The 26,831-nt window shown below is 41.1% G+C and overlaps 1 protein-coding gene across 1 annotated transcript in view; it reads right to left on the bottom strand.

The window, feature by feature from the left end:
- Positions 1-26,831, bottom strand: part of LOC138592048 (CUB and sushi domain-containing protein 1-like) — a 467,070-nt gene that overhangs the window by 32,452 nt on the left and 407,787 nt on the right. Inside the window, exons 47-60 of the mRNA XM_069662659.1 lie at positions 24,032-24,112; positions 21,760-21,873; positions 20,601-20,717; positions 20,226-20,297; positions 18,842-18,988; positions 14,768-14,956; positions 13,586-13,771; positions 12,911-13,108; positions 11,727-11,900; positions 7,957-8,130; positions 7,539-7,712; positions 5,065-5,253; positions 2,982-3,158; positions 938-1,123 (exon numbers count right to left, since the gene is read on the bottom strand). Coding sequence (XP_069518760.1) covers positions 938-1,123; positions 2,982-3,158; positions 5,065-5,253; positions 7,539-7,712; positions 7,957-8,130; positions 11,727-11,900; positions 12,911-13,108; positions 13,586-13,771; positions 14,768-14,956; positions 18,842-18,988; positions 20,226-20,297; positions 20,601-20,717; positions 21,760-21,873; positions 24,032-24,112 — 2,178 coding nt within the window. The remainder of the gene's footprint in view (positions 1-937; positions 1,124-2,981; positions 3,159-5,064; positions 5,254-7,538; positions 7,713-7,956; positions 8,131-11,726; positions 11,901-12,910; positions 13,109-13,585; positions 13,772-14,767; positions 14,957-18,841; positions 18,989-20,225; positions 20,298-20,600; positions 20,718-21,759; positions 21,874-24,031; positions 24,113-26,831) is intronic.

Here is a 26,831-nt window from a genome sequence, read left to right as displayed (position 1 = left end):
AAGATCTCAGTTTCGTTCTCTTTGGCGATGGTGATATGGCGATAAACGGTAAATTGCAGGAGCACCCTTCCCAGATATCCAGACAGTGTCGCATGTGTGACGTCAACAGTTGGCTCCGGTTGTAACTCTTGATTTTCCTCGCTGACGGTAGTTTTCCTTTTCTGACTGTTTGCCTTCATCTGAGCGTCAAATTTGTTTCTTTTTCTTTGGATTTTCACTTATTTTTGAAGTTGTATCTGTAGTCATCAATCTTTTCTTTGTTTGTTCAACCACTGCTGGCTGATGGAAAAAGTGTCACTAACTGGGCGCCACTTGTAATTTTTACCACGAAAGCCGCCACAGACACCCAGTCATAATAATACTATATACTGCAAAGGCTTTCATCAGTAGGCCATAGGCTCAATCACCATTGTGTTACCTCATTTGGCGATAGATAGTGACCAAAAGCTCCTGTGAGGAACTTTCGGTTTGTGTTGATTTTGGCGCCCCCTGTGGACGAAGCCGTACCTCTCATCTCTTTGCTGATTTTGTCCTGTACGTGCTTAAGTGGTGGTTTTTAACAAAAAATCTCATCCTGCTTTCTTTAACAGTCATATGTATCACTCACTTAAAATATTTGCCCTGGAAAATGTAAACAAAGGCAGCGTGCAGTTAATCGCTTCATCTGACACCTACCCCCCTTCCCAGCGGTTTCAGGCATTAAAAATAACTACAAAGAAATAATCAATCTTGTTGCTGATGGTCTGGTTTGCTTTAGTAGCTCATACATAATCAGAATTAATTTCAGTCTGTTTCATAACTAAGAAAAAACTCCTCACAGGAGCTTTAACAGATATTTAGACATCGAGATTATTACTTTAAGTTCCATCCTTCAATAAGAGTAAACTCTTCCCACAGCTACATGTGTCATATAAAGCTATATGCAGGTGTCCCCCACCTTGACAGACAGGCTGCGTGCCGCTCCAGGTGCCGTTGTGAAGGCAGGTCCTCTCAGCTGAGCCAGTCAGACTGTATCCCGCCTCGCAGCTAAAACGCAGCAGGCTCTTGGTTTTAAATTCCTCCCCTCCAAGACGGGCACCGTGGGGAGGGATCCCTGGATCTCCACAGACTCCTGCACTTCCACCTATAGCGAGAAAAGAGACATAAAGATGATGTACCAAACACACACGTGCACACCGCTAAAGCCTCCAAGGACCCCCCACGCAGTCCTGATGAGACATGAGCGTTCAAACACACGTAACCACATGAACAGACAATCCAAATACACTCGATACAGTTAACATGAAGCAGCAGCTGCATTCGACTGATGTCCATTAGTGTCCTAATAGGTTTTAGTGATTTTATGTAACGTAATGGTGAAACACAGGGTTAGGAGGCTGACTCTCAATGGGGCCACCGTGCTAAAAATAAATGCATTCCTGCTACAGGCCAACGACATCAAACTAAAGAGCATTTGTGATTTCAGCCCGTTCCTAACCTCTCTCTCTGCAGGAAGCGCACACATATTTTACCTCTCACATACAGTGACACGCACACATAGTGCACGCACATGCCCTCACACGCAAACTTTGTCGAACTGTACTTTGCATTTAGGCTATACCAAATTGTTCTAGCATTAAAAGCACTGAGCGTGTCACAATTTCAGCAGCTTAAATTCCATCGGTGGGGATTTGTGAGTTTAACAGGGTACAGCTCCAAATGCAGCGGCTTGCATCTCAATTAGGTCTTTCAGCTGCAGGATGGTTTCTGCCCTGCTGAGCGTTCTGTTTTGAGGCCAGCAGAGTAAGCTTATTGCATTTCAGCTGTTGAGACAGTTGATGCTGGGTTTGGAAATGATCAGTTGTTGTGTTGTGGAATACACAAGCCAAGTGTAGAGCAGCACTTATAACCTGAGAAGAAAAACCGGGACTCTTCAACCTTCCTTTCCCTGCTTGTTTCCTTCACATGCAGCTCAAGCCAGATGCTCAGTTTACTCTCGTAACACATTATCTGGATTTGTAAATTCATTAAGTGCTTTCATAATAATGACACATGCTACTTTCTCAAGGTCACAGGCACAAGCATGATCCTCAAACTGTTACTTATAGCAAGCAAATTAATGGTTTTCTGTATCCCATTTTAAAAGATGTAAAAGAAAAGTTCTCAAAATGCTGTCTCACTGTGATCTACGTGGGTGCAACAGAAAATCAGGTTTTACGGAACAAAGGGGGTGCCAGGGTACGTGAAAGGAAGGGCAGCATAAAGGCCAGTTTTCAGTGAGCTTGAAGGGAGGTAATTATGGTCAAAGTAATAAACAGCTCGCTACAGTGTGTCACTAAATGGATTAACTGACTGAATTATGAGGTTTCCTGCAGTGTGTTGTGTCATTTATGTCTGGAATTGTGGAAACTGTAAAGTCTAGTCCTGTAACACGCTCATTAAGACATTTAGACAGCAAGATTTAGACATCAGTCGCATTTAAAAACTTTGATACCGCTTTGAAGAATAACTGCCAACTATAGTACTTACATTTTGGCCTATTTGTCAGTGAAAAACTTTCATTATCTGACTACAGTTTGTCCTACCAACTGAACTGAGCGCAAAAGCAAACCCAGTTGACCCTTCACTAAGCCCCTCCCTTGAACGGCTACTGTCCAGTCCTACGTTAGCAACCGTAACTAGGCGCAGGAGGGCTGTAAAGCTTTCAGAACAAGGAGAAATGCCGAAATAGTGTGCACATGGAATTCCTCAAGTCCGACAGAAGATATCCTCAAAGTTTAGTCATATTTTTCGCTTTTCCGAAGCCAAAAACAAACAAGAAAAAAAGCCTTTAAAAAAAAAAAAAGCTTTGTTGTGCTAGGATAACGCAACATGGGACTTTTCTTTTATGAAGTTTACTACTTAGTCTGACTTTACTTAACCCGGTTGGTCAATAAATCATGTACTTATGCTGTCTGTCTGTCCGTCCATGCATGCTGTGTTATCGACCTGTGAGCCCATACCAGTGCAGTACGGTGGTGGTCCACTCCATGTCCCATCCTCCTGACAGTGGCGAGAAGTGTTGCCCACCAGCACCCCTCCAGGCAGACAGGAGTACTGCAGCACTGAGCTGTACGTCCAACTGCGGGTTCCAGATACCACCGCATTAGGGGGTACACCGGGGTCACCACAGGAAATAGCTATAGTGACAGAGAGAGAGAGAGAGAGAGAGAGATAGTGTGTTAATGAGTGACTGTGTCCAAATATAGATTCCAGATACTTCTGCATTAGATGGTGCAGCTGGGTCATTACAGGAGGCAGATAGAGGGAGAGGGTGACAGCAAGGCAAGAGGTTAACATATGTGTGTGCGTGAGTGTGTGTGTGTCTTAGCATCATTAACACAAAAAAAAAACCCTCCTCATTTTTCTCACACTGGTGCTCTGTGCAGGCCCTCATACAGCCTCTACCTGAAACGACTCAGTCAGCTCTGTCCCTTTAAGAAAACCCGCCCCTACAAGCCCGCTTTCTTCTGATTGGCCAGCTCTCAGAAGAACTGCTGCAGACTGAGCTGAGAAGCCTGGGGATTAATCCAACATACTTTTACCTGCAGATTTGAAACTTCACCCACGTTTAATATGGACATCCAACATTGTAACATTATGTATATGTCTTAATGTGAAACAGCATAATACCCCCTTTTTAAGTTAAATATGGGGGGAATAGTTTATTTCTATCTGATTTATTCTCGTCAATATTTCTGAAAAAAAATTGATTTAAAAAAATCTGTTATGCACTTGAATATTACGCAGTAGCTTTTCTTTGTTTACGCCCTTCTTTATTGCATTTTTGAAAGTATTTAAAGTAGAGAAGGTTATTAAATATGAGGAGAGAGAGGGGGTATGACATGTAATACAGATTCCTAGCTGGGATCAAACTGAGGACATTGCAGTTTTGTGGTGTGCTTTTTGCAATTTTACAATATAACTTTTCTATAAACACATAATTAAACAGAAACCACAGTGCTTCGCTTGCACTGTATGGCGGTATACAGTCATACCAGTAAAGCGTATTTTTAAGTTTAATTGAACTGCCTGAGAGAGAAAGAAGCAATAACTCACATCAAATTAAACTCCCTTTAGCTAGAAAACATAGAACGAGTCTCTCTCCCTCCCCTCTGTGTAGAAAACAAGTAGACCTCGTTCCACAGCGTCAGAGCAGCAGACATCAGTGAAAAGAACTTCTATTTTTTTCTTCATTTTGGAAAAAAAATCGACATATTACAGAGCACAGGTTTCTGGAGGACACAGATATGAAACAGCTCTCGATTTTCTATTTCTGCCAAATGACTGGTCCTCTGATATCTCCCCTAACCCCCAAATTATATTACTCCATCCTCTCCTCGCCCCTCAGTCATCACACCTCTCCCCCCAATTTTCCGATAAGACCTTGTTTCTCGACTGTAATGCTCGATGCACCGACACCGGCGTCCCACCAGTGTGTGTCTGATTCCTCATCTCTACCTCTCTGTCACTGTGTCCTCATTCTGCGCTCCTGTTCGGCTCTCTGTGTGTTTCTCTCTGAATCAGCCTCTCCAGTTTAATCTCTATGTTTCTATCAGCTATTGTAGCTCTCTGTAAAGAATGCCTATTGCCCTAAGAGACACACGCTCACCTTTTGTTCCTGTACACACACATTCACACACGCACAAACATGCTCAAACCTTTAAGCCTCTTTCTCTTATACTCGCGCCCTCCTTTTATGATTACTTCCCTCCCATTTTCTACCTTGAACCCTCTCTTATTCTTTCACTTTCTCATTCGCACCTCATCTTCCTGGCTGTGGCTGTTCAAGCCATTTCACTCCTCAAATGGCTTTTCCTGACAAATATAAAGCAAAATAAATAGAAACCCACCTGCCTATGACTACTTGTGTTCAGCATGACAAACTTTTGTAGTGTTTTTTGGCAGAAAGTTGTAACCTGCTCACAAAAGACAAACTTCTTCATAATAGGCCTATGAATGTCAATCTATAGTTTCTTCTGCTTCTCTCCTGCATTGTTTCTCTGGCCTAAAATAAATCTCACTCGACTATTTTTCCTTGCATACCTAGGCAGTGAGGGATTGGTCGGTCCCATCGTCCATCATGCTGACATGTGAGGATTGCAGAGCCCAGGAGGTAGAAGCCTCTTTTGCAGTGGATTGCCACAGTTACGCCATAGCTGAAGACTTCTGGGTAACGTAGGCCAGACTGGCGCACACCATTCTCCACGTGGCCCGGGTCAGAACAGTTCACCACTGCAGAAGAGAGCAGAAGACACAGTTAGGATCTGTTTATATAGTTCTTACAGACAGGAATGTTTCTGCACTGTGTTGGTCCAAATGGTTCAAATGGATATACAGTGAGATATGAGAGAAGGGAAGACAAGACAAGAGAAACACTTCAAACATAGTCCTTTTTTAGGAGCAGCTTTGGATTACTGTGACAGCGAAAACAACATTAGCTATGTCCAAAATCAGTCAGTCATTGCTCCCTTTTTAATAGACTCTCAACACCTTAACTTTGAGCTCAGCAGTTAATTGATATTCTAACCCTAACCCTAACCTATGGGACATACTAATTTTTGCCTTTGGAAAATGTGACTGTTTGTATCATGAGGCTGTTTTGGACTGTTTTTGTTCTGATTGTTTTACACTATATATAGTGCAAAGTTTAACACCTCTCATTTTGGGAGAGGCATTGCTTACAGCCTGGTCGAGCGGGTGCTATCCCCAGACATGGCACCTCACCTTGGCTCTGCCTTCCCCGTCTTCTTTTTCACACACCTTTTTCTACAAACACTAACCCTAACCCTCTATCCTTCTTTTTTTTCTCTTTTCTCCTCTCATTTCTCATGGACAGGGCACATCCTTTTTCCTATACCCTATCCCAAGGGTCTAAAACCTAAACCTAACCATCCCCTTAGACAAATATTATAAGACTACCCCCAATTAACATTGAACAGGGAGGGTGATAGCTATACTGATGGAGGCTGAACCCCTGGGGGCCCATTCCCTGCTTTTTGATGGTCAGGGACATCCGGGTCTCCCGCTGGAGAGGCAGATGCCCTGCCCCTGAGCCACCAGCACACATGCATGTCTCTTGAATAACCACGGGGCAACCCCCAGATCAGAAGGCCTGTGCACCAAAAGATAAGTATATCTTCTAACCAAACCCAACACTAACCTTATGGGACATGACTGTACTTTTTGCATGTGTAAAATGTGGCTGCATTATGGGTCTGCTTTGGAAGGTAGTGGATATACCCTGAATGCTATATTGCTTCATTGTGGCATTTTTCAAGCAAAATATATAGTGCATATATTTTCCTATATAAAGTGCAAAGTTTTATACTCAGAGTTTGACAGTAAATATAGTGACATTAACATATGTATATATAAATATGGACTGTTTTAGAAAGCTACTGCAAGCTGTGAAGTCAGCTTGTGAGAGTCAGAAACAACATCAAACAGCTGCTAATATGATGAAGCTTAAACCGTTCACCAAAACCAGAATAACTGGGTGGGGTACGTTTAGGGTACTAAACCCTGGGTTACAGTGTTACAGATTATCCTTGTTGCTCCGTCTGGTCTTCTCTAAACTGCACTTTTATCATAATCTACTCTGTTTTCTGAAGTTCTTTGTTCTCGACTTTCTCCTCTGGACTCTTCTCTGCTCTCTGCGTGGATGCCAGTCTAATAAGAGTGGAGTCTTATTTTTTTCACATGTCACAGGGGAGACTGACATTCACTCAAATTCAAGTCCATGGGGGACAGAGAGATATGTGTGTGTGTGTAAGTGTGTGTGTGTATGTGTGTGTCTGGCACCCTATGGGAACAAAGAAAGTTTCAGTCTCACAATTGACAGCTGCTGCTGGGAGGGAGAGAGAGGGAAGGAGGGATGAGACTGAGAAAGTGTGGGAGATGGAGAACGCAAGCAAGCGAGGATGAATCCCTTCAATAGTAAACCCATGTGAGCAGCTATGTTGTATTGATCAGCTCTCATGACTGTGCAGAAGGCCTGTGTGTGCGTTATACTACATCGTAAGTGTTACACTACTGGAGGTCTGGGGAGGCTTGTAGAGCAACGACCACGCATGGTTAGCGGAGGAGAGGAATGTGTCTCTGGACATGTACCCAGCTGTGTGTGTGTCTGACATATGAATAAACACACAAACACGACACACGGCACAATGATGGCCGCTGAGTACAACTGAATGGTAGGTTTACGCTACGATTATTCAGTTCTCAATTTTACAGTCTGGTGAAACAAAAAATGTTCCAGTTGACATGCAGGAGGTGGAAGCAAATCGGACCGAAAACATGCTGACCATCTATCTGCATGGTTTTAAAACTAAATCAATATAAGGGTTGTAGAGGTTGGGAATCATTTTTTCATTGTGTACAGCTTGGGTGTCATTTTGTCCATGTGGCTATCATGCTATTTTACTCACAAACTGGTATCTAAAAAGATGCCAACATCAGTAATACATCTCGCCTATCTTAAGGTATTTGAAAGTGCAAAAAAAGTGTGCTGGTGTGACCTTTGCAGACAGGTAGGGGGCTGCTCCACTGTCCGTTGAGTCGACACTGAGCACGAGCGTTTCCACTGAGAACGTGCCCTCTGTTACATGTAAAGTTGACAACATCATTGAGGTTGAACTCGCTGCCATTGGTCCGCCCGTTGGCTGGGTTGCCCGGGTGACCACAAGTGATAGCTGAGGGAGGATGAAGAAACATTATGAGAAACTGGAGGTGTGGAAAGAGTAATATGTGCAGCATTGTGCTATGAGATTTTCAGCTTTTTGTTACAACATATAGATTCTGCAAATATGCTGAAGCCTGAAAACCATAAAATGTGCGTCATATTCCCATGAGTTAAAGATTTACTTTATATGTTTTTCACATTATATAAGCATGCCAAACAATACAGTAATGGTTTTGGGATCATTAAGTACTTACGGACACAGACAGGTGTTGTTCCAGACCAGCGGTGGTCCTGCTGACAGATCCGGACTGATGTGCCAATGAGGCGATATCCTAACATGCACTGGTACACCACTGTGTCACGGTAACTAGAGCCATCTCCACTAATGTGACCATTGACTATAGGATCTGGAGAGTCACAGTGACCAGCTAGAAGAGACAAAATGATAGAGATCAATGCAGTAAAATAAAAAACAACTTTTAAGTCACCAGTGCTCTATATACCCGTGATTACGACCTTAAACCTACTTAAAAAGGAGCTTTACTTAAACTTCTGAATGGCAGGGGAGCGACATCATCAGTGCATCTACAAATCAATGTTAATAAATAGTGCAGCTCTGTGAAGGCAGCCCTACCCATGCAGCCAACACAGATGCACTGGAATTAGCACATTTAAATGATTTCTCTGCGTTCTATAAGTGGCCTTGAAGTACCACATGCTTTCATGATTTCTTAAACGTTGAGCAGATAAATTGCAGGGTACATCGTGAAAGCTTAGGTGTGGATATTGATTGAGTTGTATTTAAAACCATTTCAACTATTAAGAGACCAATCACCCATGTTACACAGTCAATTCCTCGCTGCATGTTTCTGTGCCTAATGAAATCAATGGCAGAGGCCCAGTATCTGGCATTCAATGTAGCTTTTTCTCATGTGACTTAATGTACTTTTCAGCAGAGTTAAGAACATTGATTATTTAGAAAAGTCATCTGAGATTGCTGTTGACGCAATCCAGATTTTTCTACCAATTTCTCAACACCATCTTCTTAAAATCATCACATCAATGTGACGTTGGGATTTTACATCAGATTTTGACATCTCTCTGACGTTGGGTTTTTACATCTGTTTGACGTCAATGTGACGCTGGGAAATTGGTGGTTGACCTTTGACTACTGTCCTATGTTGGGAGTTGACTTCAACCGATTTTTGCAGTCTATCTGACATTGGGTTTTAACATAAGTCTGAGGTTGAATTTTGACATCTGTTTGACATTGGGGTTTAACAGCTGTTTGACAACAGGTTTTGACATCAATCTGACATTGGATTTTGACTTCTGTCTGACGTTGGGTTTTGACATCAATCTGGCGTAGGATTTTGACGTCTGTCTGACGTTGGATTTTGACATCTGACAGATGTTGGGTTTTGACTTCTGTCTGACGTTGGGTTTTGACATCAATCTGACTTAGCATTTTGACATCTGTCTGACGTTGGGTTTTGACTTCTGTCTGACGTTGGGTTTTGATGTCTGTCTGACGTTGGGTTTTGATGTCTGTCTGACATTGGGTTTTGATGTCTGTCTGACATTGGGTGTTAATGTCTGTCTGACATTGAGTCTTGATGTCTGTCTGACATTAGGTGTTAATGTCTGTCTGACGTTGGGTTTTGATGTCTGTCTGACATTAGGTGTTAATGTCTGTCTGACATTGGGTTTTGATGTCTGTCTGACATTGGGTCTTGATGTCTGACATTGGGTTTTGTTGTCTGTCTGATGTTGGGTTTTGTTGTCTGTCTGACATTGGGTGTTAATGTCTGTCTGACATTGAGTCTTGATGTCTGTCTGACATTAGGTGTTAATGTCTGTCTGACATTGGGTTTTGATGTCTGTCTGACATTAGGTGTTAATGTCTGTCTGACGTTGGGTTTTGATGTCTGTCTGACATTAGGTGTTAATGTCTGTCTGACATTGGGTTTTGATGTCTGTCTGACATTAGGTGTTAATGTCTGTCTGACATTGAATCTTGATGTCTGTCTGACATTAGGTGTTAATGTCTGTCTGACGTTGGGTTTTGATGTCTGTCTGACATTGGGTGTTAATGTCTGTCTGACGTTGGGTTTTGATGTCTGTCTGACATTGGGTTTTGATGTCTGTCTGACATTGGGTCTTGATGTCTGACATTGGGTGTTAATGTCTGTCTGACATTGGGTTTTGATGTCTGTCTGACATTGGGTGTTAATGTCTGTCTGACATTGGGTTTTGATGTCTGTCTGACATTGGGTCTTGATGTCTGACATTGGGTGTTAATGTCTGTCTGACATTGAGTCTTGATGTCTGTCTGACATTGAGTCTTGATGTCTGTCTGACATTGGGTGTTAATGTCTGTCTGACATTGAGTCTTGATGTCTGTCTGACATTGGGTTTTGATGTCTGTCTGACATTGGGTTTTGATGTCTGTCTGACATTGGGTCTTGATGTCTGACATTGGGTTTTGTTGTCTGTCTGATGTTGGGTTTTGTTGTCTGTCAGAAACTGTGTTTTGACATCTGTATGATGTTGAGTTTTGACAACAATCTAAGGTTTGTTTTTGAGGTCTGTCTGTCAAAGGGCTATAATATTTTACTGATATTCACGTCTGTCTTATATTGGGTTTCCCGCTGCCTTACACTGGGTTTTGATGTCTATCCAACGTTCGCTTTTGATTTTTATGTGAAATTTTGCGTCTGTGTGATGATGAATTTTGACGCCTGTCTGACATTGGTGGTTGAGATCTGTCAGATGATGGGTTTTGACTTCTATCCAACGTTCGGTTTTGATATCTGTCCAACGTTGGTGGTTAATATCATTCCATCTTTGGTCATTGACTTTAACATTTGGTTGTGATATCTAAGTGATGTTGGATTTTGACATCTGTTTGACATTGGTGGCTAACATCTGTCCAACTTGGAGTTTTTATTTCAGTCCAACATTGGGCTTTGACAACTGTCTTAACTTTGGTGTTGACATCAATCTGTTGTTGAGTTTTGACATCAATCTGAGGTTGGGTTTTGATATCTGTCCGTCATAGATGGTTGACATCAACACAAGGTTGGGTCTTGATTGCAGTCTGACAGTGGGTTTTTACAGCAGTCTGACATTGGGCTTTAGTTATTTTAAGATATTGATTGGGGGGAATAATTATCTCAACATTTAACAAAAAGACTTAAAGCATACATCAATGAAAACCTCATAGGAATTGACTTTACAAAGCTTAATTGCAATCATACTATCAATGATTTTATCACCTGGGAAAATCAACATATTGTTGTGCAAATATTTCCAAACCGAGTGTGTATGTCTGAGTTGACAAATGAATTGCAGCTAACTTGCATTTAACCACATTTGTGTTTAAAATGTTATTTTTATGACTCCATCTTTCATCAGCTCTTTGGTATATTCTGCTTTCTCTTATTAGCAGCAGAATCTCAAGATCATTATGTGAAGGCGGGCATGCCTTGATTTAAGTTCATCACATAAAATGTCCATCCTGCACAAGGCTTCTTATCCAGCCATGTAACTCCAATGCTAGAGTACAGTGTGCATGTAAAATCAGGATTAATCATTTCTGGTCAGTGAAGGTCTAAATCAAGCCCTTAATGTACTAAGTAATAAAATGTCTCAGTAGTAGATCGTTTGAGTTACTGATGCATGTGCACAGTTTATCTCACTTATCTGTGGTCTAAGTTCCACAGACCCTACCTAGACACCAACCCCATGTATTAATAAAGCTTAGGTATAAAATTTATATGTTCACATTTTTCCATTAAATATTAATCCTTTATAAAAAAGTCCTTGACACAGGTCCTACACACAGCTTAGCCCTATCTACACAAGTTGTGCAAGAAATTGTGACATTATGGCTTACAGCATATAGAGAGCTGGTCTTTACATTAAATGCTCTTTTAGATGATTTACTTTCTTACCTTTCAATTCGCTTAACACTGTGACACCCTAACATAATATGTGTCCTATCATATGTAGTGGACCTTACCTAGACACCTGGTCTCTGCACCACTCCACAGCCCGTTAGCTCCGCACTCTCTGACATGCGACCCCACCAGAGTGTAACCATGGTTGCACATAAAGATTGCAGTTGCTCCGAATGTGGTCAATGTCCCCAGTTTGGTCCCAAAAGGAGGTGAAGGAAGCTCACCGCAGGAAATGACTATATAATAAAAAAACGACATTGGAAATTAGATATTACATGACAATATTGGGCAACTTGTATTGCTGCCAAAAATGTTGATATGAAGCAGGTTATGTTGTTTGTTATGTAGTCTGTGAACTATCATTCTAAGTGGAAACACTGTAAATTTTGTTTTCCAATAAAATACAAGGCTGAATAAAAGTTAGATCAGAAGATAGCCAATGAGATGTTTTCATCGTTTGGGACACCGCATTAACTTGCTGGCCAACTTGAAGAATACATACTTCTGTTAGATTGCCAAATCTCTCAGAGCTATATAATGGATCATGAAAAATAGAGATAAACTGAAAATGTAGTTGAATAAAGTTTGAGACCAACAATTACGTAGGATAGATTTCGGTTGTAAATTTTTTGGGTGGTCTTTTTTAATGGAACACTAAGAAATTCTGTAGCCTACTGAAAAGTTTTATTACAACTACCCCTTTGTGGTATATGGAGCAAAGGCACATTGCTTACTACTAACTCTCTATTTTGATTAACAACCTTCTACTATTTCCCACAAATACCTCACATGTATTTATGCAACAACTATATTCTGTTTAAACAGTTATTACAGTCCCAAGACAATGTGCCGTGGTAAATAAACCCATAGTAACTTGTATAAAGGTAGTAAAAGGGGGAATGGATGAATACACGCCGTCGTACTACCAAATCTAGGAGAACTGAGGCAGCCAGTGTTAGGCACGGTCATGCTTCCACCCAAACTAAAAAGCACATGCTATCTTTCCCCAAATAATTCCCAACTGTATTAGAGGAATAGTTTTGTTTGGCATATCCAGCTGTAATAATTAAGGAGGGTACGTTGTTTCGAAACCTCATTCATAACAGTTTGTGTCAGCAACTGCAATCTAGTTATAATCTTTCAAAAGTCTTTTACATGTTGACTCAGAGGGGAAGGGGTCAGAGGATTTTGAGCAAAATAAATATATCACAGTTTTGATAGTATTCATGTTTGTAACAATACTTACTTTTGCATGTAGCTGGGTCATCTGACCCCTCCCAGGTCCCATTGGCAAGGCAGCGAAGACTCCGATGCCCCACACCCAGATAGAACCCCGTAGTGCATTCAAGCATCACCATAGAACTAAACTCTCCAAGCCTACCGGAAAGCAGGCGGTAGGTCATGTGATCTGACAGGGTGCCCTCGATGCTGGGGCAGTGGATCGCTAAAAGATAAAGATTGATCACATTAGAATAATAACTTTTTTACATGAAGGTATTCAAGGTTTATTTATGTCGTAAAACGCTGGCTCTTTACTGCCATATGGTTTGAATTTAAAAACCAAAACTGCTGCTTTTAACACAAACTTTGGCTTTGTTTTTTAACATAATTTCTGACACTATCATTTTTTACCTTCCAATTATTGTTTGCAACACTGCAATAGACATGTGCATAGCAACCTTTTTAGAGAAAAGTCAGACTCTTTGAGTGTCAAGTTTAACTCTTGACCTTGGAAACAGTGTCGTCTTAAGTCTGCACTAGTAAGTGGATCGTAAGACTGATCAAACTCCACTCCAGAGTCTCAAGACTGCGAGATGTAGTAAAAAGCTAAAAACAATAGCTAGTATGTGACCTTCAGATATTTTGTTCTTTTGTCAACTTACATTCTTAACTACTCTTAAATCATCAGTTAAAAACTTACGTAGGCATCTGGGGGCTGAGGCTGCATTGCTCCAGCTGCCGTCCTCTAAACACACTGTTGTCATTGTAACACCAGGGTCAAGGTGGTAGCCGTTGTTACAGTGGTAGGTGACCTGGCTACCAACAGTGTACTGGTTAGCCTGGAAGCTGCCGTTGCCCGGGATCTGAGGGATCCCACATGAGACCGCTGTAGGATCACAAAGAGAGGATATGTTAGTGATTCCTTTTCATACTGCAAGTTTTAATGCTTGACAAATGTCTTCCTCATAACTTGGGCCCTGTTTACATCTTGTATAAACATGCATCCCCAGTGATTTGATCAAAAGCACTGGAGTGAAAATGCTCAAGACGCATTGAGGATATAATTAGATCCGATCTCTTAGACTACATTTGGAGCTGGTCTGGGACGCAAATGGCCACACTTTGTCAGCAGTAGGTACGGGAATGTGTTTTAGGACAAACTGAAGGACCGCCTCGGCTCTTTAACCAGAGCAATGATGATGTTGAGTGACAGATCACTTGTCATCATTCCTGCCTGATTTAATGCCTCTCTTCTATGTCTCAGTAAAAACATTTTGGATTAATTATTTCACATGTCATCCCAAGCATCAGAGTGGACTGTGCATGAAAATACAGGACATGTCTGGTATATCTTGTTTGTTACAGTAAGGAATGGAAATGGAGATAGATTCGGTGATAGATGTGACCCACGAGCAATTCATAGTATACAACAATGCAGCTGCAGCGCAGTGAGGATACAGACATTTCATACTGGATGCAAGTCTGTCGGTCAGTCACTATTTACACATACACTAGCCTGCGTAGACTTTATACACTTCGCTGATATACCAAAGAACAGGAGTGTGACATTAGGCATCAAACAACGTCAGTTTTTATATCATGATGAAACTCGGTCCACGTTCACACACTCCATCTCTCTCAGCTGCAAATCTGCATAACAGTTTTCATCAATTGAAGTGTTTTATAGTGATAAAGATGTACATGTTCTTTTGCTAATAGAGTGGGAAAGTGAGATTAGATCCCAAGTGGTCACTGGAGACACATGTGGAGACGCATTCTAACGCTAAGTGTAAATTGACGTACTTAAAGCTGTCTACTTTGGATTTAAAGGACGTGTTTTAATACCCAGTGTGAACTGAGCCCATACATGGTGACATTTTACCTTGACAAAAAGGTGGAGGTGCATCCCACTGGAAAAGCCCATTAAGGTGGAGCCTGCAGGTGGCATTGCTTGACCCTACCAGACGGTAACCACGGTTACAGTAGAATTGTAGCCTGCTACCTGGGCGGAGTTTGGTTCGGTTAACCACGCCCCCATTCACAGGAGGATCGTTGATGCTACAGTAGGCAGCTGGAGAGAGGAACAAAGAGAGACACAGGAAGACAAATGAATAAACAATTGTTTCTGTGTTCTCAGATCATAGGAAACTCTTACAATTACCAGTCGGATCGAATTCATTTTTTATGCTGACAATAGTTAGCAGCAGAGACAAATGGAGGTTCTTGGAGAAAAAGGTGTATCTGGAGACATTGCAACAGTGATGCTCCTGTTACCAGGCATTTTGGAAAAAGGAAACAGCAACCATCATCTACAGTATGTCTCTTCTGGTACTTCAGACTGCAGCAATGATTAAGGTCGACATCTAAACCAATTCAAAAATTTGTAGATGAGTTACAAACATGACCAGAATGCTTTAAAACTGGTAGCAAGTAAAGTACATATTCTGAAAGCTTTCCAAGTGATGCAATGTTCTCTCTTCCTGAGAGTGAGACTAAAAGTACAACTGCTAGAGCATGGAGAACAATCTAAACATCCAGCAGACCACGCCACAATGGGCCACTTGGCTCTCCCCTCTCTGTCCGATGTGGTCATTGCTCTACCTGGTCTTGGCTCTTCTCCCTTTTGGCTTCACATTGCATGAATGACTTTCCCCACTCCACTCAGGACAACAGAGCCACTGTGTAATTTTCATTTTCATCTTGAAAAGCTCTCTTTTCAATAAGGTTCTTGAGTCCCATTCTCCCCCAGTGAGTCATATCGCCTCTCTTTTGCCCACTCTCGAACCGATTTGTTCTTTGGTTGCAGAAACCTTCAGTCAGGAGATTGCATTGCTAGTTTACATTTGTAATGAAGGGACATGACCTCCTCTTAGATATGATCTAAGGGCCTCCATATCTTAGGAGCAGTTGCTGTTTAGTACTAAAGTGCACTGGGAATTCTATCAGGCCTGTCAGGGGTTTAAATCACTTTCCTTTCAATCTTCACAAAACACTGAAATCTGAATTTCTAAGCAAAAAAAAATGTAGAACATTACAGTCGGAAAAACACTATGGTTTTGTTTTGCAGGGAGGAGTGTTAAATATGTTGTATATGCTCTTATTGTACATAAGTGGTTTCTGTCTTGTGATATGAAGTCACACACTGTGCTTTGTGCTGTAGTGGAAACTGCAGAAACACTTAAGAGTGAGTAGCTGCTGGACAAAGAACAATGCAGAGGCAAAGAATGACACACACTATAATGGACATATGGCAGTATGTTCTAATGCTTTTTCCAAGGCCACTTGCTGAAGAACTAGAAATGGACCAACAATACACTTTGAAATATATGGTAATAAACTGTGAGTCACTTCACCATTTCCATGGACCAAAGAATCAGGCATCAGGCTGTGCCATTATAAATCCACAGAGCCCTCTGACAGGCACCGTTCACCAGCACTGACCTACCTTAAAGCTGCCTTTAAATTAAACTCTCACCCAGGCAAAGAAAAGAAAGTCTGGGGCCTGACCTGATCTGATCCGCTTGTGTAAGGCTTACTCTTATTGGCTGTCAGTTTCATCTGAATGCTATGGCTTGGCCATTCCATTAGTCTTGCAAATACCCAGCTAATATACATCCATCCATTATCTATACCGCTTATCCCTTTCAGGGTCGCAGGGGGGCTGGAGCCTATCCCAGCTGTCGTTGGGTGAGAGGCGGGGTACACCCGGTACTGATCTCCACATAGAGACAGACAACCTTTCACACTCACACACACACACCTACCAGCAGTTTAGAGTCACCAATGAACCTAGCGAGCATGTCTTTGGACTGAGGGAGGAAGCAGGAGTAGTTGGAGGGAACCCACGCATGCATGGGGAGAACATGCAAAGAAAGACCCCCTACGTCTGAACCGGGATTCGAACCAGGAACCTTCTAGCTGTGAGGCGACAGCGCTAATCACTGAACTACTGTGCAGCCCAGCTTATATACAATCAACTAAATGCACAAGATATTAAATCAGTGTGAAATAAATGCGTCATTATAATTAAACTGATTGCTTTCACTTTTGTCATAATCTCTTTATCAATCACTGACAGCTACCAACAACAATGTCCCCCCACACACATTCAAGCAGCTAAAAAAAAACCCACAGAGCGATAATGAGAGGAGTGGGATCTCTAAGTGAATCACCATGAAGCATGTAAGGTTATTGTGCTTCCAGAAAGGCCAGTGGATTTATGAACATGACACAAATAAGGACAATGGCACCAAGGTCATTTCACGGGCGATGTAAAGATGTTCGGAAAAACACTGCAATGACCACTACAGCAACACAGACATATTATACACGTGGGGACCTTCATAGACAGAATACATTACCCGGCCTTGAACCGTATTAGGCAATTGACAGAGTACAGAAACAATACATAAGATTCAATAGGTATCTTGTGCTCCAATAATCTCGTCAGGGACACACAAGAACATTAAAAGTGTATGGGGAGTGTATAGTAAGTGAAAAATCTCTGCTGTGAATATCTGCCTTTGTCAGGGCATTACAGCACCGTGGGGAAAAGACAATACTGTTCCATCAGACCACTGTGCTGATATAACCCACAGAATGAAATATACCACTGGTTATTTTAGTTAGAGAGCCAGCAGGCTGTCCTTGTGTCTCACTCGTCTCACGTCCAAACAGGATCAGTGTCACAGTAAATTATATTTTCTCCCTCTGTGATCGGTGGTCATCTTCAACAAATTCTTCACAAGTTAAAACATATGATTAAGGGCCAGCTGAAAAAACCTCACAACCCAAATCGAACAAAGCTAATGGTGAGAACGCCACGGTGTTGGCAAGAATCTGCAGAGATAATACACTCATTTTTTAACAAAGTGTCAAATTAACTGATTGGATTAACTAATTGTCTTTGTCTCTTAATGAGCCTAAAGCATTAAAAAAGAACGTTTCTATTTAAAAGTTCTTAATGATTGTGACTCAGGTGTCTTCATCCTTAAAGCATCAATTCATTGTAATGATAAAGGTGTCTGGGTTGGTTATTCATAATTTTAGATACAAATTACTACAGCCAACATTAGCTGAAGAAAAGTTCCATAAAACCGTCCTTGGCGAAAACAAAACATGTCTCTGCCGTCGTTTAGTGGCAACTTGTTGAAACTTAGCTAACTTGAAATTTAGTAATTACTAGTAATGACGTTAGTAGTCAGTTTGCAAAAATTACGATGACAGTTACAGCTGGCTCGCGCAATGTCGAAGTGGTTGCCATAGGTTGCACTTAATGATATGCATAGCGTCGCCCCGTCCATTAACGGGACTGGCTCCTTAGGTTTGTGACGTCTCAAACCTGCCAATCTGAAAGCATGTTGTTCAGCCTGTCCTTGGTACACTGCAGTTTAAAAGCAGACAGGCCCAGCCATGGAGATGTTTACAAGGTTAAACACTTGATGTTCACTGGAGGGGGTCTTTAAAGCTCCTGTGAGGAGTTTTTTGCTGGTTATGAAACAGACTGAAATTTATTCAGATTACTCTATATGACCTACAAAAGCAAACCAGACCATCAGCGACCAGACTGATTTTTTCTATATAGTTATTTTTAATGGCTAAAACTGCTGGCGGGGGGTAGGTGTCAGACGAAGCGATTAACTGCCCACTGCCTTTCATTTCCCAGACAAAAATTTAAAGTGTGTGATGCGTGCAACTGTTAAAGAAAGCAGGTTAAGATTTTTTGTTATAAAACCACCACTTAAGCATGTACAGGACAAAATCAGCAAACAGATAAGAGGTACAGCATTGTCCACAGGGGGCGCCAAAATCATCACAAACTGAAAGTTAATCACAGGAGCTTTAAAGAAAAACAAAGAAACAGAGAAAACAGACAGTCGTATCATAAGCAGATAGGTGGTTCATTGTGCTGATATTCTGCGGAGTAACGACAGAAAAAGAAGGATATTTTATGTACCTGAGTATCGTATCTTGAACCCTCTCTTGTTGGTTGCATGATCAGTGGACCATCGCAGATACAGCTGGTTCGTTTTAGATGTGAAGTTCAGCTGCGATGAGTGGTTACCACTCAGAGCGACAAGCAAAGGACTCTGTCCAGAGGATCCTGCAGAGATAGATGAATGGTACTTAAGAACTGCTCCGTGCAAGATATACAGTACATTCTTATGTTCTCATGGATGCATGCACAATATGCTATTGTGTTAAGTGGTATGTGATGCTGGAGAGAAAAGGCAGGACCTCAGGGGGATACAATTAGACTTCTTACTTCTTTCATACTCGAGTATCAGTGAATGTACAAGTTCCATTAGTCTTACAGTCTCTCGGGTAAATATTACCCTAACCTGAGATGGAAATGAACAATATGCTGCAGTCAGAATGTGTTTTATTGTTTCTGCTACATGCATATGAGGGTGACAGCCTCATTAAGCTGCGCCAAATTACTTGTTGTGCATGTATTCTGAGTGAAGCATAATGTCTCAGGTTTATGGACCACAGCCCTCCACCTGTGCAGGGGTTGCAGCCCTTAGGAGGGAATACCTTTCACATACAAACTTTTTTTTTTTACATGAAACAATGTACCGTTTCTCTAAGAAAATCTTTGAATATTTACAGCTAAAATAAACTAAATTAATGCCACTTATTGACATTTTGTTCCTGTCAACAATGCCACAATGATTTAGAAAAAAAATACTCCAGTTACATCCGCCTACTCCATGCTGATGTGATAGCTGTCAGCAACATCAAAGGCAGCTGGAGGCTGTTTAGGACAAGGCGATATGAATATAGACTGACAGAGCTGTGTGGGATGCATATATTAGTAGTATTATATATGTTTATCCCTCATGTGCAGTGCAATACAAATCACATATTTCAAATGCTAGTTTTATTTCATTTGTGTTTTGTTGGCTTGTTTGGATGTTTGCTGTTCTACAAACTAAGCTGTCAAAGGGCCTCGCCGTTTTAAGAACTAATTCTCATCCTGGCAAATATTCTAACAAAACATTGTTGGTTTTTCAGTTGGCAAGTTTACCCAATGTAGTTATATAAAGTTCTAATATAAGATGTAAGGAAAAAGAAAGTTCATTACCACACACTCACACACGCAGCCTGATCTGCACACTGCAAAATTTACTGTTACACAACCTACTCAGACCTCCTGAGGGGAAAATTCCCAACACCACAAATGAGAATTAAGTGTTGTGCATCTTATTAACTGTTGAGCTACTTTTCATAAACAAACACAAATTAAAGCTGCATGTGAGTACGTGTGTATGCGCCTGTGTGCGACTGTTTGAGTTAGTCTAAGTGTAGCAAAATCAGAGAGGAAAAGCTGTGTGTACCATCAAAGATCTCCAGCTCATCAAACTGCTTCTCGCTGTGGAACATCTCGACGTAGATATTGATGGTGTAACCTGGAAAACGAGAGAAAATTATGCATGAGTATATCAAAAAAGCTGCATTATGCAATATTAGGTGTATATCACACACACAGACGCATAGAGGGAGACGTGCACAAACTCTATTTATGCTAAAAGAGCAGATGCACACATAGTCTTGCATCATTTACACACTGTATTTTACACATACCAGCACTGTACATGCAACCCGTGGTACATACAGTCTTTCACACATGCACACTAACACAACCCGACACATACAAACAACAGTCTAGACAGAAACGTATTTGAGCTGCATCCCCTCGACACACACTGTACCTGGAACCATATGTAGCAGCCAGGAGCAGGTCTGGCTGTTTGGGTAGTTGCTAGGAAACCCGGGGCTTAGTATCACCCCTGATGATGAAGCTCGCTCCTCATTGGCTGGGCACTGGGCTGGAGGGGTACGAGACAAAGGCCATTTAACAAACTTTTCTATTTCCTTTTGAACATTTCTAGCTCTCCTTTCCAATTTGTATCCTCCTCATCTCTCCGTTCTTCTACATCCATCCACTCTTTTCTTTTTTCTACCTGTGAAAATGTTTGTCTCGTACTGAACTCGCTTTCTTTGGCAGCTGCTTCAGCCAGATGTATAGGGGTCATGCTAGGGCTTAAACAGAATGGGTGGACTCTCCTGGCTTGGAAAAGTGCCCGTTTATTAGCCTGGAGCACAAGTGAGACACTGGAAGCCTCTCACATTCTCTCTGTGTGATGACTAAAAAGGTAACCGGATTTCATATAAAGGAGCTGAACTCTAAGTTTTGCAGGGGAGCTCTTTGGTAGCACGTCTTCTTATGAGAGTGCTGACTTCCTTTTCTCCTGCTTTATAATGGAAAGGACACTCTGTTCATCCCATGTGATGGTGGAGGCTGAGCATCTCTTCAATTCCTCCCGTAGGAGGAATTTTCTCAAAAGGAGAAATTCAAATTAGTATTGAGGTGTCTCAAAGAAAAACTAGGAGCTACAGCCACACTTCTCAGTTTGGATGTTTGAAGGCTGCTGATGGAAAATATAAAAGCAACCCAAAAAATTGTGATTTCTACCAGCATTTTTTAAGAAATTTAGGTAAAAATGACCAGATGGGATAAAAATTTCCCTTGTTAACTTAATTATTAATCAGTTAAAGCTCCTGTGAGGAGTTTTTCACTGGTTATGAAACAGACTGAAATTAATTCTGATGCCTCTGTATGACCTACAAAAGCAAACCAGACCAGCAGCGACAAGATTGATTATTTCTATATAGTTATTTTTAACGGCTGAAACTGCCAACGGGAGGTATGTGTCAGACAAAGCGATTAACTGCACGCTGCCTTTGTTTACATTTTCCAGGGCAAAATTTTAAAGTGAGTGACACATGTGACTGTTAAAGAAAGCAGGATGAGATTCTTTGTTAAAAACCACCACTTAAGCATGTACAGGAAAATCAGCATCATCTTACCTTGACATGTCGGGGGCGGAGCTTCAAACAGCAGATGGGAATTGAGTTTACACATAAGCTCTGCCTTTCCAACCAGTGTGTATCCAGGTAAACACTGGTACTTCACAATGTCACCTAAGACAGGAAAATAAGATCACTTGTATTACTTTGTTACAGATAATACATTTAACAAGTGTGAGTGTTGATGAAGGAAAAATCCTCAGGAAATCCTTATTAAAAGGTAGGATCAGAAGTCCATGTTAAAACTCATACACACAGGATATTTGGGACTGACTGGATTATGATAAATAGCCTTCTTTACATGAACTGGTTGTATGAAACAAACTCTGATATTGTAATGGAATTATTCAAGAAAAACTTGAAAAATCAGGCCTTTGAAATCTTTATTTTGTGAAGTAGAGAGCTCCCAAAGTTGTTTGTTTGCACCATGGCTCCATTTTCAGAGGGAAGGTTTGACAGACTTGCTATCTTAAAAGGGGTGGAGATCTTCCAGCTGTCAGGGAGATGCAATGCATGCTTCAAACACTGCCCAGGAGGCATACAGAGCACAGGGTCAGAGCGCTGGGTTTAAAACTGTTCAACAAAACAAAAAGAACATTTCTTGAACTTGGTCAAAGATTTAATATTTGGATATTAGCTGATCAATAACAACAGTCGTGATTTATCTGAGGTACCCTGCCAGGTTTTGTACATTTAAAATGAGTAGACATGCAGTCCAATGTTTGATAACCCAAAACTAGCTCTAGTCTTCACTTGCTGTGAACAGGTGGCGGCCTGGTGCCGCTGTGGTGGAGTGCAAGTGGAAATGATTTGAAGTCATTTTTAAAAGGAAACATTTTGGCAAATTACTAACAAGTACAAATCAAAAGTTTTACCAAACTGTCAGGAACTTTATTTCTAATAAGGGATTTTTTTGTGTCAACATGAGGGCTAATGAAGTCTCTAGATGTGTCAAAAGGTCAAAAAAATTCCCCAAATCAGCAAATCATTCCGAAATCAACCAACTTTTCTGAATTCATAAAACATTGACATTTCAAAATGTGAGTTCTCTACAGAGAAATGATTATACACTTTGCCAGAAGCCACTCGGCTCTGAATACCACTGGCAGGGTAAAATTGATCTTGCCAGGGTTTTATGAAATGTCTGCTTTCTTGAAAATTATAGCTCCCGTTGATCTAAAAGGTCACCAAAGCTAAGAGTAAGATGCTTTGAGCAAATCCCATAACATATGGCAGAGGGAAAATGGAGAACCTGACAAGTGATTACTTTTCCCAAAATGGATGTTTCTCAGAAGCTCGGGAGGACATGTTTGTTATTACATTTCAAAACAGGACATTCGTTTGAAGGAGGCAGGTCCAAATCTGGTTAGTCAAAGTTTACACTATTTACACAGTTAATAAAAATAAGACTTTGTGGTTAAACAGTGATGTGTATTAACCACAGATATATTGGAAGGCTTATCGTTCCCCATTGGTGGAGCCAGCTGCCTCTTTCTTTTGACATTGACTTTCTCATAGAACAGTTGGAAAGAAAACAAGAATAAATTAATTCTTTAGGGAAATGTAGAGGCCAGAAGAAGTAAAAAAAAGATTCTGTATTTCATTAAAATAAGAATTGGAGACTGATGGTAGTTTTCACACGCTGGGAACAACTGCAGTAAGAAAAGGTTGCCAGACTGTTTACAAGCGATCACAAATTGGTTGCCAAAGATGCTTAAAAATTTATTCAATTAGTGTTTCCTGCTGGTGCTAGCCAATCTGCTAATTAAACGGGTTTACCAAAGACTAGTAAGATCTTAAAGTGATGGTGGAGTGAATTGAAACAATAACTAAGTAGTAATAAAGTTACGTATTTATAGCTGGCCATATGGAAATCTCTGTATATTATCAATAATAATCAATAGTGATGCACATACGGTTATACGCTGAGCTCAGCTTCACTAATAAAGCAAAATTAACAGTGACAGACCTACGTTAGCCGGCTATATTTAGACAAATGCAGCCCATTAGTGGAGTCATTTACAATCAGCAGAATTACGACCTCCTGCAAGCCTGATCAGGTACTTTGTCAGTCCTGTCAGGTAAGAGTTGTTTTGGACTTCAGATGTACTATCCGTAATGTACAAGACAATGTCACTGTCTTGTTTTATTTCTATTATGCTGATTGTTATTGTTTTCAGTGGTTTTTTCTTGGAAACACTTTCAGTTTCTTTCCTGTCAGAGTAAATCGTTTCATTCCATAACAAAGCGTCATATCATTCAGGATTATTACCTATCTGGAAGTCTTCATCTTCATAGATCACCTCTGCATTATCCACGACAGGGGGAGCAGGGCATTTCTTCAGACGGTACGCTGGAGAGAGGTACAAAGAAAATTTAATAAGGGATCCAAGATATGAAACTAAAAGAAAGTACAATGAGGTCGAAAGCATGGTCATATTTTCTTATTTGTAGTGAGAGGGGAGGATTTCTGAGAGAGTGATTGTTGTAAGAAGAAATAAATCAGGATCTTTCATGTTCCCCTGATTGTTAGATAAATGTGTATGAACCAAAGAAATGAGAAACAGGAAACAAACATCTTCACTGCTAATTCTGTCACTGTAAAGGAGTGACAACAATTAGTGCAGTTTATTATTTTGAAAGAGCTTTAATCTGGGTAATCGGAGAGCGTTTATGAAGTTTGATCTTTACTTTTTTTAATATCCTTGCAGTTCTTTAGAGCAGCCATGCTTGTATCATAAAGTTAGTGGGGCTGAGTCTTGTGGCCATAAGGTGGCTGCACAATGCCCAGACAAACACTGACCAACTCCAACCAACACCAACTGTCGGGTCAGTGTGTGCCGACAGTCTGTTTGTCGGATGGAGTTGTTCAAGTTTGACATGTCCATTCGGGTTTGGTGGAGTCGTGGAGAGTCGGACCAATGATGGACAGTGTGGAGCTGACAGTTGGTTTCCGGAACGTTCTAAAGACTGAAACCAACAACTGCCAACTTTAGAATGTTGAGGTCAGTTGGGCGTTGTCTGGGCAGTGTGCAGTCATCGTTAGACTGTATGAAAAGATGGACGACATGACAGCTTCTTTAAAGTGAAGCAAAAACATTCTGAGCGCCCCCTGCTGCTGGCTGCAGAACAGGTCATAAAGCCCGCCTCCTCCGTGTTAACAGATGGGACATGAGTCAAACTACAAAATCAAAATACACGCCAAATACATTTTTCTGAAACATGGTTTCTGTCATTATAGTTAGTTCTTATCATGCTGATTTATATCCAAGTGTTAATTTTTCTTGACAAGTTTACTTTCACTTCATTGTTTGATGCTGTGAAAAGGGTCTAATGCCATGACAGCTCATGTAGCCGATCTGTTACGGATTAGCAAAGTTCCTGCGAGAGGAAACATAACTAAAATCACTAAAACCATAATCACTACAGTCATTGAAGTTTCCATATCTGTGAACGTCTGCTTCAGACCAATCTCTACTGCGCAGTCTCTGGCTTCAAATGACCTCACCAGCACAAGATGGCAGTGCATGACTAGGGGGGTATTTTGTAGTATGTAGCATACATATAATGATAACCTAACCTATAAATATTATGTTGTATTTCTGCAAATAGTCCCCTCTGAATCACACACGTGGTCCTTCAGTCCCAATGACAAAGACGACTCAGATGCTACCAGTGATTCCTCGAAAATGTTTCCTTCTCAGGGAAAAGGCATCACTGACAGACCATGAGATGGACCTATTCTTATCATTTGTTTTTATTCATTCAAATAGTGAGTAGTAGTGGAGTAATGGAGCTAGCCAGAAAATAGCAAAGGCAGAGAAGTGGTTACACTCTAGTATTTTCTTTTTCCTGTAAAAATGCCCCTGACCTTGTCTCGTGTAGCCACGGGTTTTGGAATAAGCACTCAAAGCAGGCACTGAAAAGAAGTGCATATACTCAAAGAGTTCATGAAATCCAAAATAGAGGTGATGTGGTAACAGATGGGACATGAGTCAATCTATAAAACTAAAACTCAAACATGGTTTCTGTTGTTAGAGATGGTTATGATCACGCTGAAGTGTTCACTTTTCTATTTAGTATTAATTAGTTAATGATGCTATAAAAAGGGTCTAATGCCATGATTGACGGCTCCTGCAGCCGATCTGTTCTGGATTAGCAGAGTAGAGGAGGAACGGCGAGAGGAAACATAACCAAAACAATCACTACAGTCACTGAAGTTAACATATCTGTGAACGTCTGCTTCAGACCAACACAAGAAGCTGTTCTGCTGTTTGGAAGGGGCGAGACATCGTTACCGCGGCACCACCTGCCGATCTCACCTGCGCAGTCTTTGGCTCAAAATGATGTCACCAGTGCAAATTGACAGTGCTCACCTAGGGGGGCATTTTGGCTTCAAATAAGTACAATGAGAGGTGGTGGAGACGTTGCGTCCATCTTTATATAGTCTATGGGTGCAGCATACTGTACAGGTTGGCCGCTATTCACTTAACCTTACCTTGGGCTTCCAATGTGCTTACTGCAGATTTGCATGCTATCATTATCATTTAGTATAAATAGTCTGTTCAATCTAGTAGGTGCTTGGTCTCTAGGCATAATAAATTCACACCCGGTGCTACTCTGACAGATGGATATGCAGAGAAAGAGAATAGCAATTGATTGTCATTCCCTGGGAATTAAAATACACAAAAATAAAACAATTTCAGTCCAAACTGTTTTTCAGTGTGAATGATCTGCCCATGCTGACTCTTATGAATATTTAACTTAACTTTAATAAAAAACAGATTGTTCCATTGTTTGTGTCCTTTGAGGTTTAAGAATACAACCCACACTCTCAACCCAGAAGCAGAGTTGAACACTTTTTCACTGGAGCTGTATCATTGTAATGACAATTTAAAGGACCAGTATGTAGGATTGAAGGCATCAAGTAGTAGCAACCAAATGACTACAGCTTCACATACCCTACCCTTCCAAGCATGCAGGAGAAGCTACAGTAGCTTTAAAACTAGCTAAACATGCAAGGACTACTCTGGAGTCAGAGCTTGGTTTGAGCAGCAATTGCCTCCAGGGTG

Source organism: Semicossyphus pulcher, unplaced genomic scaffold (assembly GCF_022749685.1).
Source record: "Semicossyphus pulcher isolate SPU_LCO1_2020_fin unplaced genomic scaffold, fSemPul1.0.p SCAF_1, whole genome shotgun sequence".
In the NCBI taxonomy this organism is placed as follows: Eukaryota; Metazoa; Chordata; class Actinopteri; order Labriformes; family Labridae; genus Semicossyphus; species Semicossyphus pulcher.
The sequence above is the reverse complement of the archived record's forward strand: the minus strand, read 5'-3'. Positions and strand labels throughout refer to the sequence as shown.